The sequence below is a fragment of the Melampsora larici-populina genome (genome assembly GCF_000204055.1).
Source record: "Melampsora larici-populina 98AG31 unplaced genomic scaffold MELLAscaffold_27, whole genome shotgun sequence".
NCBI lineage: Eukaryota > Fungi > Basidiomycota > Pucciniomycetes > Pucciniales > Melampsoraceae > Melampsora > Melampsora laricis-populina.
In genome coordinates, this window is record NW_006768791.1 from 716,871 (window position 1) to 730,876 (window position 14,006).

General features: G+C 39.2%; 4 protein-coding genes across 4 annotated transcripts; 2 read left to right on the plus strand and 2 right to left on the minus strand.

The window, feature by feature from the left end:
- Positions 1 to 6,251: 6,251 nt before the first annotated feature.
- On the minus strand, positions 6,252 to 6,892 carry MELLADRAFT_37213 (uncharacterized protein; the record flags this gene model as incomplete). The annotated part of the gene is made up of 3 exons (XM_007411868.1): positions 6,252 to 6,350; positions 6,580 to 6,667; positions 6,774 to 6,892. Coding segments are annotated over 3 exons (306 nt in total), but the record flags the coding sequence as incomplete, so codon positions are not given.
- Positions 6,893 to 9,891: 2,999 nt separating this feature from the next.
- MELLADRAFT_37233 (uncharacterized protein) lies at positions 9,892 to 10,426 on the plus strand (the record flags this gene model as incomplete). The annotated part of the gene is made up of 3 exons (XM_007411821.1): positions 9,892 to 9,969; positions 10,048 to 10,268; positions 10,360 to 10,426. 3 exons carry the CDS (start codon positions 9,892 to 9,894, stop codon positions 10,424 to 10,426), a joined length of 366 nt encoding a protein of 121 aa, XP_007411883.1.
- A 229-nt stretch (positions 10,427 to 10,655) lies between these two features.
- Positions 10,656 to 12,284, minus strand: MELLADRAFT_49047 (uncharacterized protein; the record flags this gene model as incomplete). The annotated part of the gene is made up of 5 exons (XM_007411867.1): positions 10,656 to 10,966; positions 11,036 to 11,142; positions 11,214 to 11,615; positions 11,738 to 12,016; positions 12,088 to 12,284. The coding sequence occupies 5 exons, from the start codon at positions 12,256 to 12,258 to the stop codon at positions 10,924 to 10,926; spliced, it is 1,002 nt and encodes a 333-aa protein (XP_007411929.1).
- A 676-nt stretch (positions 12,285 to 12,960) lies between these two features.
- On the plus strand, positions 12,961 to 13,870 carry MELLADRAFT_124550 (uncharacterized protein; the record flags this gene model as incomplete). Its single annotated transcript, XM_007411822.1, has 3 exons — positions 12,961 to 13,246; positions 13,354 to 13,576; positions 13,678 to 13,870. 3 exons carry the CDS (start codon positions 12,961 to 12,963, stop codon positions 13,868 to 13,870), a joined length of 702 nt encoding a protein of 233 aa, XP_007411884.1.
- Between the last annotated feature and the right edge of the window lie 136 nt (positions 13,871 to 14,006).

The window sequence follows — 14,006 nt, forward strand, 5'->3', positions numbered from 1 at the left end:
CACCGGGCGGTAAAGAAAACTACTGACATAGAAAAGTCCTGAGGCAACAGGAAGAGAGCTAAAAATCTGAAAAAAAATATGCACCTTGTTCCTAGATGTTGGGGCGTCATGACAAGTATTTTTTTGTATTTTACACACAGATATTGGTTTATGTACTAACAATAAAGGCTGAGAATCATCAAAAACCCACCTGTAACAATACCTGAAATTTGGCCCTTGACTTTGAAGACAGGATTTTGGAATCTTCAAACATCAATAACTTTTGCAGTTCTGAATCAAATCACTCAATTTGAAGTGCATTAAAGAGGTGAGCCTTTCCTCTACATTTTTCATTGAGATATAACATCTGTAGCTGGTCTAAAAAAGATCCTACAGAGCTATTCATGCAGAACTGTTTGAACATATGTAGAGTGTTTAAATGACTAGATAGCACCTTACTAACATTATGAAGTGTGAAGGAGAATATTTCAGCTTTTGAATGAACCAAAAATCAAGTTATTGGGAGCAGAATTGCAAAAGTTATTGAAGTTTTTAGACCACAAAATATTGTCTTCATACTCATGACCCAAATTTCAGGTATTGTTACATGTGAGTTTTTGATGATTTTCAGCATTCATTGTTAGTACATAAACCAATATCTGCGTGTAAAATACAAAAAAATACTCATCATGACGCCCCAACATCTAGGAACAAGGTGCATATTTTTTCAGATTTTTAGCGCTCTTCCTGTTGCCTCAGGACTTTTCTATGTCAGTAGTTTTCTTTACTGCCAGGTAAAGATTACATTTGGTGTAGTGTGTCTAGCACTGCCAGCATAGATCCCTTGGGTTGAGAAATCTGAGGCATCATCAGAGGCAAATCCTTGAACAGACCTTGTCCAAGGTTTTTGCACAAGGTATTTTTTTGCCCTGAGAATTACCTCGGATCAAAACCTTGGGAAGCTTCTGTCCAAGGTTTTGCATCCAAGGATACCTCGGATTACAAAATCCGAGGTAAATATGTTGGCGCTGTAGTCTCAAAGACAAACTATGTTCTACCATAATAGAACTTCCTTACCCTTATACCTCCTACCATGATCAGAAATTACTAAACTACAGAAAGATAATGTAAAAAACAAATACAAAAATAGAACAGGTAAACTAAGCAAAAGGCAGTATACAAATCTCCTTGTGAAACAATACCAACCACGCCCAAACAGAGATAATACCAATACAACAAAAGTGGTAAGAAACTAACTGCATTCGTCCAAGCTGAACAACAGTTCCAGCAACGAGCCCTAAGCGCACAAAGTTACCGTGAAGAACCACGAGTTGGCCTACAAGGAAGAATAAGTATAAAGGAGACTCTCTTTTCCCAGCAGAAAGGAGGAGAGTACCTTCTATACCCGCAACAAATTCCCAACTACTTTTAAGCATCCAAGTCCAGCTCCAAGAATTGCAATAGAACTTCCAGCTTGACTACCTAGAAATAGTTGTTCCGTAGCTTTAGAAGCTTCAAAATACTGTTTCTCTTTCTTTACACAAAGAACTAGAATCTCACCTGGAGTTATCTATAACTAGATAAATCCCTATTACTTGGTCTCGTACCTCTGTTCTTGCAACTCAGCGTTGACAAGATCCCTGCAGTCTTAGACTCAGGTATCCCATAGTTTAGAGCTTTGGGAACCAAACTTTGGCTTAAGGACTTTGATCAATCCTCTTCTGTAAACCTACAGTAAGCTGTGGTCCTTTTGTCAGCCTACTGAATATCTTTTTGCGAGATCATAAAATAGTGCTGACTCACTTGTTTTCCTTCAACTCAGTCATTGAAACTATCTAGATCCTACGTACCCAATAGGATCTGTTGTGGGGTTTTTGAGCCGTGAGTACTTTGACTAGACTACTCTGCGCTTGCTAAGATAGCCACCCTGACAAACAGGCTCCTCCTTAGCTTCATTTATGTCACATAAAAACTTTCATCTCTCAATGTGTCTGTTCTTTTCTCAGCCTCACTGATAAAAGACTCTCATTTTTTCTTGATCTTATCATATAAAAACAAAAAATGTTAACTTTCTTGTTTTCTGTTTGTTAAACAAGTTGTGTGACTGAGTGTGTTTTTTCAATTTTTTTCCTTTTTGCCTGATTTTGCTTGTCTGGCCGTTGCGTTCTCAGTTTTTCACAATTGGCTGTGTTGTGTTTTTTTTTGTTCTGTCCCTCTAAAATCTGTATTTTTGCGCTCAAATATGACATAAGTTAGTCTTCTGTTATGTTCACTGCCAGGAATAAACACTGTCCTAATTGGGATAATGTGTTGCTTTTTTGGGATAATTAATTTTTGCCATATAAATGCTAAGCAATTAATGCAAAAGTGATCATTATTCCATCAGGGACAGTGTTTAATCCTGGCAGTGGTTATCACACGGTGCCAGTTCCTTTCATTTTGGACCGGTATGTTTTCCAAAGTGTTGTGAGTAACATAATTCAGTGTAACAGTCCAACATTGCTCTACCCCTTCGCTTGGCCAAGCTACGCTCTAACCATGATGGTTGATAGTGTCAATTGTAATTGAAAATGGAGTAAAATACCCAAAATTGTGATTTACCCAGCTTACCACTTGGTAATACCACAAATGTTGTTGTATATGCTTTATAATAGATCTTTCATGTTCATATGCAAAAATATAACCTTCCCCAACTCATTTCCAGTGTGAAAATCTGCTGTGGTACCCCAAAATCAAAGTTGTATGATTGAAAATAGCACTTTATATGATTTTGAATGTGATTTTTGAGTTTCAAATCCACCCTTTTCATATGTAATGTTGAATTTACCATAATTTTCTTTTCATTGACTTTTGATAACCACACCAGCCCACAGGCAAGCTTGTTGGTGACAGATGGCAAGCTTGATCTTGCCCCAAGACGGTCAAATGGGGCTCTGACCCAAGGGGTCTGGCTGACAAACCCATTGGACTCTTTGGGGCAAGTTGTTTCAGCAAATTGTTACAGTTGGAGAGATTGAGGCTCAGCTCAGCTCAATAGCACGCACCACCTCAGCTCTGTAGTTCACGTTGGAGGCACCTCTTTTTTCCAGCCTGTGCGCATAAATGCGGCTGTTTTTTAGCTCAATGTGCGCGCAAAGGGGGGGGTGCGCAGTGCAGGGTACAAAATCATGTTTTTGAGCATCTTCATTAAAAAAAAAAATGTGTTTTTCAGGAAAAAGAGGAAAAAAACATTGAAATTGAAAAAATCAAACATCAAATAGATCAGCTGCAGACCAGCTAGAAGGTTTATACTCTACAACTATAATTGGTGTAATAGATGAATTGTTGTTTTTCTTTTGTTTAAACAAAGAGAAATCAAAAAGACTATCCATGAATCCCTCGAAATCATCTGAAGAGTCATCTGCCATAGGTTCTACCCCTTCTTCAAAAGCCTCAACTTTGTCAGTCAGTACAAAAAGGTCTGCATCATTGCTAGTCACATCTTTCTCAGTAGAACTTTTCTTCTTTGTTGAGTTTGGTTTCTGTGAATTGTTGTCTGAGAGACCCAGTCGCACTTGTGACATCAACTTTAAGGTCTGGACTTTCATTCTATTTTGTGCCTTTGACTTCAATTGACTCATAATTGAAAACAAGCTTTTGACACCGGGAGCTTGAGGAACAATTTCAAGTATCTTGATTGCTAACTCCTTGAGTGAGCTTGTGTCTGAAGTAGATGGCAAATTACGCCAATAATCAATAGGCCAATTATCTACAAAGATTGACCAGTGAAGATATGGTCAGCCTTGATCAAATTGAAAGTTTGAAAATGGAAAACTTACAAGATTCAGGTATGTTGAAGGGCGAGTCATCCTTGTGATAACAAGGTACTTGAGACTTGATAGCATAGCCTTTGGATTGAGAGCAGCCCCATTTACATGCAAGCTCAACTGCTTGTTGGGTCATCCATTCAACAGAGTATTTCTTTGAAGTGGCGACTTCACAATATGCTGGATTGAGGAAGAAGGCAAAGATGTATATATCCAGCTGGAATTATTTGCTACGGTTATGAATACTAGATAATGCATGATATTTGAGAGGCTTGAAACAATCATAGACTTTGGTATCTTGAATGCTACAGTAGTCAATACCCAGCTCCTTCCAAATATCACTCAAAGTTGTATCAGCTTGCTCTAATTGTGCCAGTGAGTCAACAATAGGATGGGGAATCTTGACAAGTACTTCATTACCAGTGAAATGATCTCGGTCATTTATTATAATTTGAACTTCTTTGTTCATTTTGGGTGTATCAATGGATGGATTGTTTAACATGTTGATACACTTGATAAAGCCAGGTTCATGATCTCAAACTTACAAGCAAACTTTGGCCATCGAAAACCAAAAAGTGAGACAAAAGGTTTGAATTGCATGCCCCGCGCCAACCTCAGCTCACCAATCCTCAAGAATTTCCCCCCAGTAATGTGATTTGGTGAAAAGGTTGGCAAGGACCTTATCGTTTTTGACTATTGGTGAAATAAGAGGAAATGCACATATGTCTTTGACAATAAGATTGAAAAGATGGAGACAGCAGCCGACAGGAACAATATAGTGGCTCTCAAACCTGCCCCGGTTTTCAAAAAACCCAGTTGACCCAGTTGTTTTTTGGCAGTAACTTTGTGTATCAAGTTGACATTTGATGACAGCTCCCAGCCAAAAATTCAACTGGGGCAACCGGGTTTTTTGGAACTGGGTAAGGTTTGAGAGCCACTTATGAGGTTGTGAAATACAAAGAAGACACTGATTGAATGGGAGATTGGTTAGTATGATCTAACTTCAATAGAGAATTGAGGTTAGAAATCACTCACCCAAAACTTGACCATGACTGCAGGTGAATCAGTGACCACGGCACATACAGTTGTCCATTTGACTCCTTGTCAATGGAGAGTGCCACTGGCAGCCTCAAGGCCATTCTTGGAATTATGTTGTGCCACATGAAGATCAAGATTATCGAGACAATACTTGATCTTCATACCACGTAATAACATGACAGCATAAACACTGTTTTTAGAACAGTTGGTCCATCCATCAAGAGAGAGAGTGAGACTCTTCTCTTTCTTGAACATTTGAGCAGCTTGAAGTTGATAGTTTGCATGTGAATAAGGAATTATAGTGGAAGCCATTCTGTGACAAGTAGGTAGTTGATAGGTAGCACAAGCAAGAGTTTCCTGATACAAACAAAAGTAAAGATTATGAAGGAATTGGAAAGGGATGTTTGCTGTAATTAAAGCTTTGAGTAAGATTTTGTGTAGCTCATCAGTTTTTGGCTTATAAAAGCCCAAGAAGTGATGCATTGAATGAGAACAATCAATATTAACAACTATTGGAGGAGCAGTGATTTTAGACATAGAAGATTGAGACTGGGTTTCTGAATTGAGAGAGGGATCCTTCAAACATTGGGGAACTTGGAAAATATAAGAGGACCCGTCTTTGGGGGTTATTCTCTTGCATAGATTGATGGCAAAGAGATTAGCCGGCTTCCCATTGTCAAAGATGGTTGAATAATGGGTTCATTTGGCTTTGCAGCAATTAGCTGAGTCCCTGCAAAGATTGGACATCAGAAAGCCTGTCCAGTGTCCATCTTTGGTCATGTGCTTTCAAAGGTGGATGCCACTTGGTAGGCATGATACGTGATGAGTCAGAGTGGTGATTTGTGAACTTTTTTCTAAAAAAAAAGTTATATATTGAACTAAAGGGAAAAAGAAGGGATTTATAAGGAACAAAAAAACCGCTCCGGGTACAGGCTGGATGGAAGGTTCTAGAAACGTGCACGCAGGCTCCGTTTCAAGCCATTTGCCTGCAAGCACCTACGCGCAGGCCCTGCGGGCCGCATACGCCACAAGACGTGCACCACCTGCCACATGATCTGTAGTACATGAAGCAATACAAATAATCATATCATTTCTATTTCACAGTCTACAATTGAAAAAGGGGGATTCTGGGTAGATAGAAGGGAAATAAAACACATTATAGCTAATATCAATTGGATACATTGTAATGATTTTTCAAATATGCGGTTGCATCTGGTTTGAAGTGTTGGATCATCCAAGTGCACCAATGTTTCCCCCGCTTCCTGGTATGTGGTGAAGGATACAATTACGGGATACAAAGTAGAAACCGGGCCTGCACCCGGCTTCATGCCCAGTTTTTTTTGGCAGTAAATTTGAATTCTGGGCCTGGAATTTTCCCCAGAAAAACAAAATTTACTGCCAAAATAATTCCAGGCACATGCCCGGATTCTACTTTGTATCCCACAAGTGATCATGACAGTACAGTTGAACCCGCACAATTGCATACCTGCGCAGCTGCATAACCCGTGATAATGCATAGAAAAATTCCTCAATCTCAATGCTTTTCATTGCCAAATTTGACAAAGGGATTGCATAACCCGTTAAAATGCATAGGAAAAGTGTTCCACCCAAATTATGTGATTGTGCGGGTTCAACTGTAGCAAACTCCTTGACATGCTTGATGTGAGAATTTCTATTTCAAATCCAACATGAGAGTCACTGAAAGTAGCAACCAAGGATGTTAGTTCTTACCTTTACAATCCCTGGGCCCATCCACAACTTTATCCATGTATTGATTGAGATCAAGGTCTAAGAATCCAAAGACTACGGAAATTTTAACTTCCATGTGGTAAATGTCAAGGATTCTATGATCATCAATAGTGTTGAAAAATGATCAACATGTTATTAGTAGGGGAAGACCAAGGCACCCCAGAAGATCATATGCTGAGATCAAAGTGGAAGAAAGCTAACCTGACAATGTTTGCATCATTCATCTCCTTCAAAATACTGATTTCACAAATAGCAGCACTTGGAACTACCTTGTCTTCAGCCTCTAGTGGGATCTTCTTGAGTGCCACAATCTCTCTGGTTCACAGGTCACTGCCTTTATAGACTAGGATTTGCCTAAATACTATTCAATCCAGGATCAAGATCTCAAGAAAAAGATGAAGGATCCCGATTGAGAGCTCACCTTCACCAAACTATTTACCCATGCATCAGTCATGACAAGTCGAAAAAAGAAACACACCAGATTAGTTGTCAAAACAGATGAAAGGTCGGTGAAGCGGGGTAAAGATTACCTTCTTGAATCAATTTTAGTTCTCTTTTTTGTTCAAAACTCAAATATTATCATTAATCTGTCATTGCTGAGCGTATTATATATTTTTGTGTATAAGAATTTGGATGAAGAGATAGAGTAATTCCGCTTTCAATAATGAAGCTGTTGACCAAATACAGGGCTAAAATCTGATGTGAATTTAAATTTGAACTCACCATCAAGGGTGACAATATACTATAATGGTTCAGGTATAGTTGGGTATACATAGTATAGTTTTAATTGTACTGTAATATAATCAGTATAGTATAGTTGAAACTTTACTTTCCTCAACTATACTCAGTATAGTATCAATTGATCAACTATACTTGGACAAGGGTTACACAAGTCTTCCATCAACATGTTCAACTATACTGCACAGTATAGTATAGTATAGACAAGCATAGTTGTATTATACTATACCATGTATAGTCTCAGTATAGTATAGTATAGTATATTATAGTATAGTATAGTATAGTGGGAGGCTTGTCACCATGATTGAATCTGTGGGAGTGGAGATATTTGATTTGGCTGGTATACAGGATGAGGTTTTTGCAATTGTTAAATCAAGAACATGGATGGAGGTGAATGAAGAGATTTAGAAAAGCATGTGATATGCTTACCATTTAATCAGCAAGAAGTGAGATTATCTTGAGACCAAGCTTTCTACATTTTTGAAAGATAGGCTTGAGGCTATATTGAAGGCTGTGAACCCGCTCTTGAGGAAGAGCACCACGAAATTGATTTCCCAAAAAATAAGATGAGCTTGTCAAGGCAAGCACAACAAGGAGCTGAGGAACTTACTGAAACTGAAGGAAGAATCTGGGGTCATTTGGAAAGGTATAAATCACAAAGGTGTTGGATTTGAATCATTAATTGCTCTTTCAAAATGGGATTCTTTTGTTTCTGAAAACAGGTGGAAGAGGAAATTTTGACACTTCTTCCTTTGCTGGTGTGCCAGATAGGAGGCCAGGGGGAATCATGTGTGATTTGATGTAACATGTCATGTGAGGTGCAACAAGCCAACCCACAACACAAGTTTGGTGTTCAAGGACATTGTTTTCACTTCACAGGCCCAGCAAGAGGACAGCCTGCTTTCCATGTGCAGACAAGCTGACTGTCAGGACATGCGGTCTTAGCTGTCCTCAAGGTTTACCAACAGCAGCCCAGTAATGGATGGCCTATGAGCCGGTCTCCAGGCTGCCGCCTGACCTGGACATTGTCAGACCAGGGTGGACCACTTTTGGGCTCAAGACCGTTATGTGGTGTACCTGGTTGGCGACTGGTGGCAGTCTGCTGGTCAGTTGCAGAAAATTTGCCAGTTGGCTTTGACAGTTCACTGCAGCCCATCTATTGTGGCCCGCGGGGCGGTATGCAGGCCGCCTCCCAGCCAGACCATTCTCAGGCTATGCAAGACAGTTTTTGGGCTCAGGACCATTCTGTGGTGTATGTACTAACCTAACAAAGTCCCTCTTGGCAAGCAAGCCTGTGAGAGAGGGACTTATGGGTTATGCACAGAATTTGGCATGTGAGCAAGAAACTTTTGGCTGAGGAGTTTTTCAACCAGCCATAACTTTTTACCATACAAATAAACAGCCTTCAGACCAAAGAATGAATATGTGCGCCTGCTTAACCTACACATGCTGCTTCATTGGAATATCTCTTTTGGTTTCAGGAAAGCGCTACAGAAAGACTTGAGAAATGAGTTTATGTGTAACATCTCAGCTTGCCCAATAGGAGCTTTTGACGGGTTGGACAACTTTCTCAGGTATTTTGGATTTTTTGCAAACTTCAGCCTTCTATTTCTCCGCTATAAGTGCATCAAATATGCAGTGAGATACATCAATGTATGGAGTTTGAGCAGGCGCACACTTTGGTCCAAAGACTGTTTATTTGTAAAGTAAAAAATTATGGCGGGTTGAAAAACTCCCTAGCCAAAAGGTTCTTGCTCACACACCAAATTTTGTGGATAACCCATAAGTCCCTCTCTCACAGGCTCGCTTCCTCCAGAACATGGTTGGACCTGAGGAAGTTTGGGAACTTTCCCTAGATACTCAAGGAACATAGTTCCCAAACTTATCAAAGTCCCTCGCCAAAGGCCCGAGGCTTGAGCAAGGGACTTACCACTAAAAAGACAATTGTGGCCTGAGAAGTAGCCTGTATTGGCTCAAAAAGCTCTACATTGGTTTATTTTTTTTATCCCACAAGAAACAATATTTGATGCAAAATAAAAAGATAACATTAAGATCTCATTACATATGCTCCAATTGCAAGCTCCTTTGTATCTTTCTGGGAACTTGCACTTTTGAGTGATTGAAGATCAATCAATTTCACCATATACAGGCTCCAAGCGGGCTCACGGGTCAGAAAAAGGAAAAAAGACATGTTTTTTAACACCCATTAGCAGGCGCTCCAGACAAGATATGGTGGAGCTTGCAGTTTCAATGTATGTAATGGACGTTTTTGGTCCTACTTTTATTTTGCTTCAAGCCTTGTTCATTTACAAACAAAACGGGTATATTGAAGTAGCGATATTTGAGCCAATACAGGCTACTTCTCAGGCCACAATTTTCTTTTTAGCGGTACATAAGTCCCTCGCTCAAGCCTCGGGCCTTTGGGGAGGGACTTTGATAAGTTTGCATCTACATCGACCTCGGGTAGGACGGGGCCGACGTCGGGTCATGACCGATTCTCGAACAAGCTGCATCGTCAACAGATTTTCAAATCTCATCGTCACCATCCTCGTTCTGCCACATCTCTCTACCATACGCAAGGATGTCGATCAAATCATCCTCAAAATCAACTGGAAAAGCTCAAGCAGCTTTACAAGAACTTTATAATTCCTATCTCTCAGTAAGCATCCCTGTTGGTTCTTAATTTCAACAAATATTAAAGAGAACTTGAACAAACTTGTTTCATTTTGTTCTTTAGGATACTCCTACTTCATTATTACTCATAGATTCCTTTTTGGGTTTCTTAATAATTTCAGCTGTGCTTCAGTTCACTTATTGTATAGCCTTAACCGATTTCCCATTCAATGCTTTCCTTGGGTCTTTCCTCGCCCACGTCGGTCAATTTGTTTTGGGTGCAAGTTTGAGAAGTCAAGTGAATCCTAAAAATGCAGCTGAATTTGAATCAGTTACACCTGAGAGGTAATATTTGACACTCTTATTCCCCTTTCTTGAAAAGAACGTCTTTTATGGTTGACTGACCGATCTTTGTCGCTGTTCGGTCTTTTCTCAGAGCTTTTGCGGATTTCGTTTTCGGTTCTTTAGTTCTTCATTTCTTTGCTTTCAATTTCCTAGGATAGAAGCCATCTCTATACTCAAAGATTATTATATCATTTAAACTCCCATCTCTGAGCTTCAACTGACTGTATTACCAATGGGCCGGCAAACCGAGACAGAAGAGGTCTTTTTGTGGGTTCGTTGATTATAGTAGTTTCTTTGTACCTCTTCGAGATCGGTGCGGCATTTACCCTCAAACACGGACTTTCATGGTAAAAGAATGCATCTACCCCAATATGCATTAGAACGATAAAACTCAAAAGAATTACAAGGCTTGAAATATTAAATTTTGAACATGAGCGCTGTGAAGAGATTATCAACCTGAACAGCACTGGCTGACAACCCAATTTGGATCCAGTCTGATGTGACTAAATGGATGACTTGAGACAAGTAGTGTTGTTCACAGGGATGTGGGTATGGAATTGAGATCGCAGTATACAGCTTTGCGGTAGCTAGTACCTTGACTGACTTCATACAGAGCTAAATAATATTGACTGCCAGTTGATTGGTGCGAGAGGTATCAAGCGAAATGAATTCCTTGCTTGTGAAAACATGATAGTAACCTAAACCAGTCGTGTATCAGTGACTTGTGGCGTACGTGTTAAGAGAAGGATTTGATAAAATCGACTCACGATAAGAAATCATCTACATCCATCTTCGCCGCTCGTTGATCAGAGTAACCAGAATCAGTCAAGATCTTGTCCAAAAGAGTAGAAAAGTTGTCTTCATCTTCTGTGATCTAAATAAATGAGTCAAAGTGAATTAGATGCTTTTTAGACAACGGTATAAGTAAGATAAGGAGTGGCATACCATCTTGTTTTGTTGAGAGCACCATGTTTTCCAATTAGAATATAACATATCTTTGACAGCTTTAGAAGCAAAGAAACTAGCTCTGATCGTTTTATTTCTTCTATTAAAACATATTCGAGTTAAACCATCGAATTCTTCGAATTTGATAGCAGGTGGTGGATTGATTGGTTCTAATTTGATCACACTACTCTCAACAAGAGGTGGTGGTCTGAAGTTTGCTTTTCCTACTTTCATCAAATGATTCACTTTTGAATATAACTGTACATTTACTGATAATCGACACCATAATGAACTTCCTGGTCTTGCACATAGCCTCAAAGCAAATTCTCTTTGAAACATCAGAACTGCTACCCTGAAAATCGGACGATGTGCTAGTAATTTGAAGACGAGTGGTGACGAGATCTTTCAAGGTTTAAAATGAATTTTCATCCGTATCAAAAAAATCTTTTGTCAAAATTTTGTTCAAATCAAATTAGGATTTTAAGATTGGGGTAGTAGATTGAACAATATGAAAAAAACCTCACCTGATAAGGAGTATTACTTATACAAACATCAAAATAAGGTAAATCTGTTTTCAAAAAATCTCCTACTAAAATATCTAATTTTTTCATTTCTTGTGGTTTACCTTGGAACCTTTTACTTAATTCTGATGCCATTCTAGGATCCATTTCAACTACTAATACCTTTTTACATTTTTCTAAAATTTTAACTGTTAAATTTCCAGTCCCAGGTCCTACTTCTAAAACTTGATCTGTTGTTTTCAAATTTGCTTTATCTACGATACTTTGTGCTACTAAAGGATTCTAATCAAGAAAATATTGATCAGATTTGGTTTATGTTTTTGACTCGGATTCAGTCCAAAGTTTTAACTGACTTTCAAAATATGTTGACCGAGTTTTTCTGTGTCAAAGATAGGATTACTAGCACCAGCCGAAGTTTTGGTGGAGGTATTAGCAGTAGAATGTGTTTTTGGACGAGATGTGCTAGAATAAGGGGCAGCTGGTGTGTGCGTCTTGGTAAATCGGGTTGTTGTCGCTCGTGGCATCGTGAATAGAGCTCGTTGAAGTTGAGTGAAGTCTTCTTGGAGGTTCAAGTTTAGCGAATGACAGTTTTTTGCAAGCCAAAACCCTGAGATCGTGCTATGCCCGACCAAAAGACCCGACGCTGGGTCCGACCCGGTTGCACTTTGCATAATGGCCGCCCCGCCGGCCCTCCAGGAGTGTACAATACAGTGAGAGGTCTCTTCTTCGTCGTCCCTCCTTTTCATGACTCATCAACATTTGTGCATTCAAAGGGTTTGGATGACCAAAGCTCAATCGTTGATATGGTGGAAAGTCACCAAAACGAAGCTCATTTGACGTTGGCTAAGTCAGAGGAAGCGCAGAAGATACAGAGTCACCATTCACTGACCGACCTCAGCATAAAGGCCTCATGATCATAATTCTATCCATGGCGATATTGATCCAATGGAAGCTTAGAGTATCCCTTTCATGGGTGGATTGGTTACTGAGTAAAGTCAAAAAGCTTGCCTATATGAGAATTGCTCGTTTTTGTATCCCTTTGATGAGGCTCCCTTGTCCGACTCCAATTTCACCCTCTCACCTATTCCTTTCAGTATATCTGATTATTCCAAGGGGAACTGGTTTCCCAATTTACATTTTAAATCCCAAAAAGACTGTGAAAGAACTCAAATATTTATCTCACGCACTCTCTCAACAAAAATCAAAACCTTCAACAATTTCTCAATATGAACTTATTATTCTTGATTTTACTTTGCTATCCCATCGTGTGTTCTGGACATTCCTTTCTTTTATCTATCCAAGGTTCAGATGGAGTACGCTCAACAGCTTTTGGGGCTAGACTCTTAACACGAGGTACATTGGTACAGAACACTGGAATATTCGATAAAGATTTACCTGATGAAGACAATGATACACAATCGAACAAATCAAGACCTGGACCCTGTGGAAGGATTTTTGGTGGTGATAGTTTACCAGGTTTCGACATTGATGTAGCAAAGGAAATGCAGATAGGTTCATAATTTTTCTCTTTGCTTTTTCTTTTGAATCAAACTGAGTAATTGAAAATGATGATCTGACTTGAAATTGATCTATTCATCATTTGTTTTCTCATTCCATAGCTGAAGCAAGTGGAATTCCAACTGCTTCTTCCAATGGGACTATTCAAATGGGCGTTTATGTTGCGAACCCAGACGGTGCAGGTCCTTTCAAATGTGTTTATTCAAGTGATTCTTCATTGAAAGAATTTCAACCTATGAAGATCTTACATCAAGTAGAAGGATTCAAAAGTGTTAATAAGTTTGCAAATAACTTTGTATACCCACTTACAGCAACTTTTAACAAGTTGAGTTTTGCCTACTAGATCAAATCGACCTCTTTGTTCCTCATATATCAAAACTAACATCTTTATGTCTTGATTATAATCTATTATTTCGCCTGAGAAGAGATACGACATGTAGTGGCGGGAATGATAAGAATGTATGTATCATCAAGTGTACCAATCCGAATGGATTTGGATCTTGTGCAGCTGTGAAGTTATCGTCAGGATTTGGCCACTCCAATTCAACGAAGGAATCTCAATTAGATTCAAACCCCCCATTGACGAGTGGGGCGAGTCGCGGAATTCGATTTGGATAGCTAAAGTCATCTTGAATATTGATATTTGCTTTTCGTATTCTTTTCCTTCTCGAAAGTCGTTTCTTGTTTAGAGCTTTTTAATTGCTTCACTTGTCTTCTTTTCGAATATGTAATTCTTTTTGCTAGGATTTTGTAT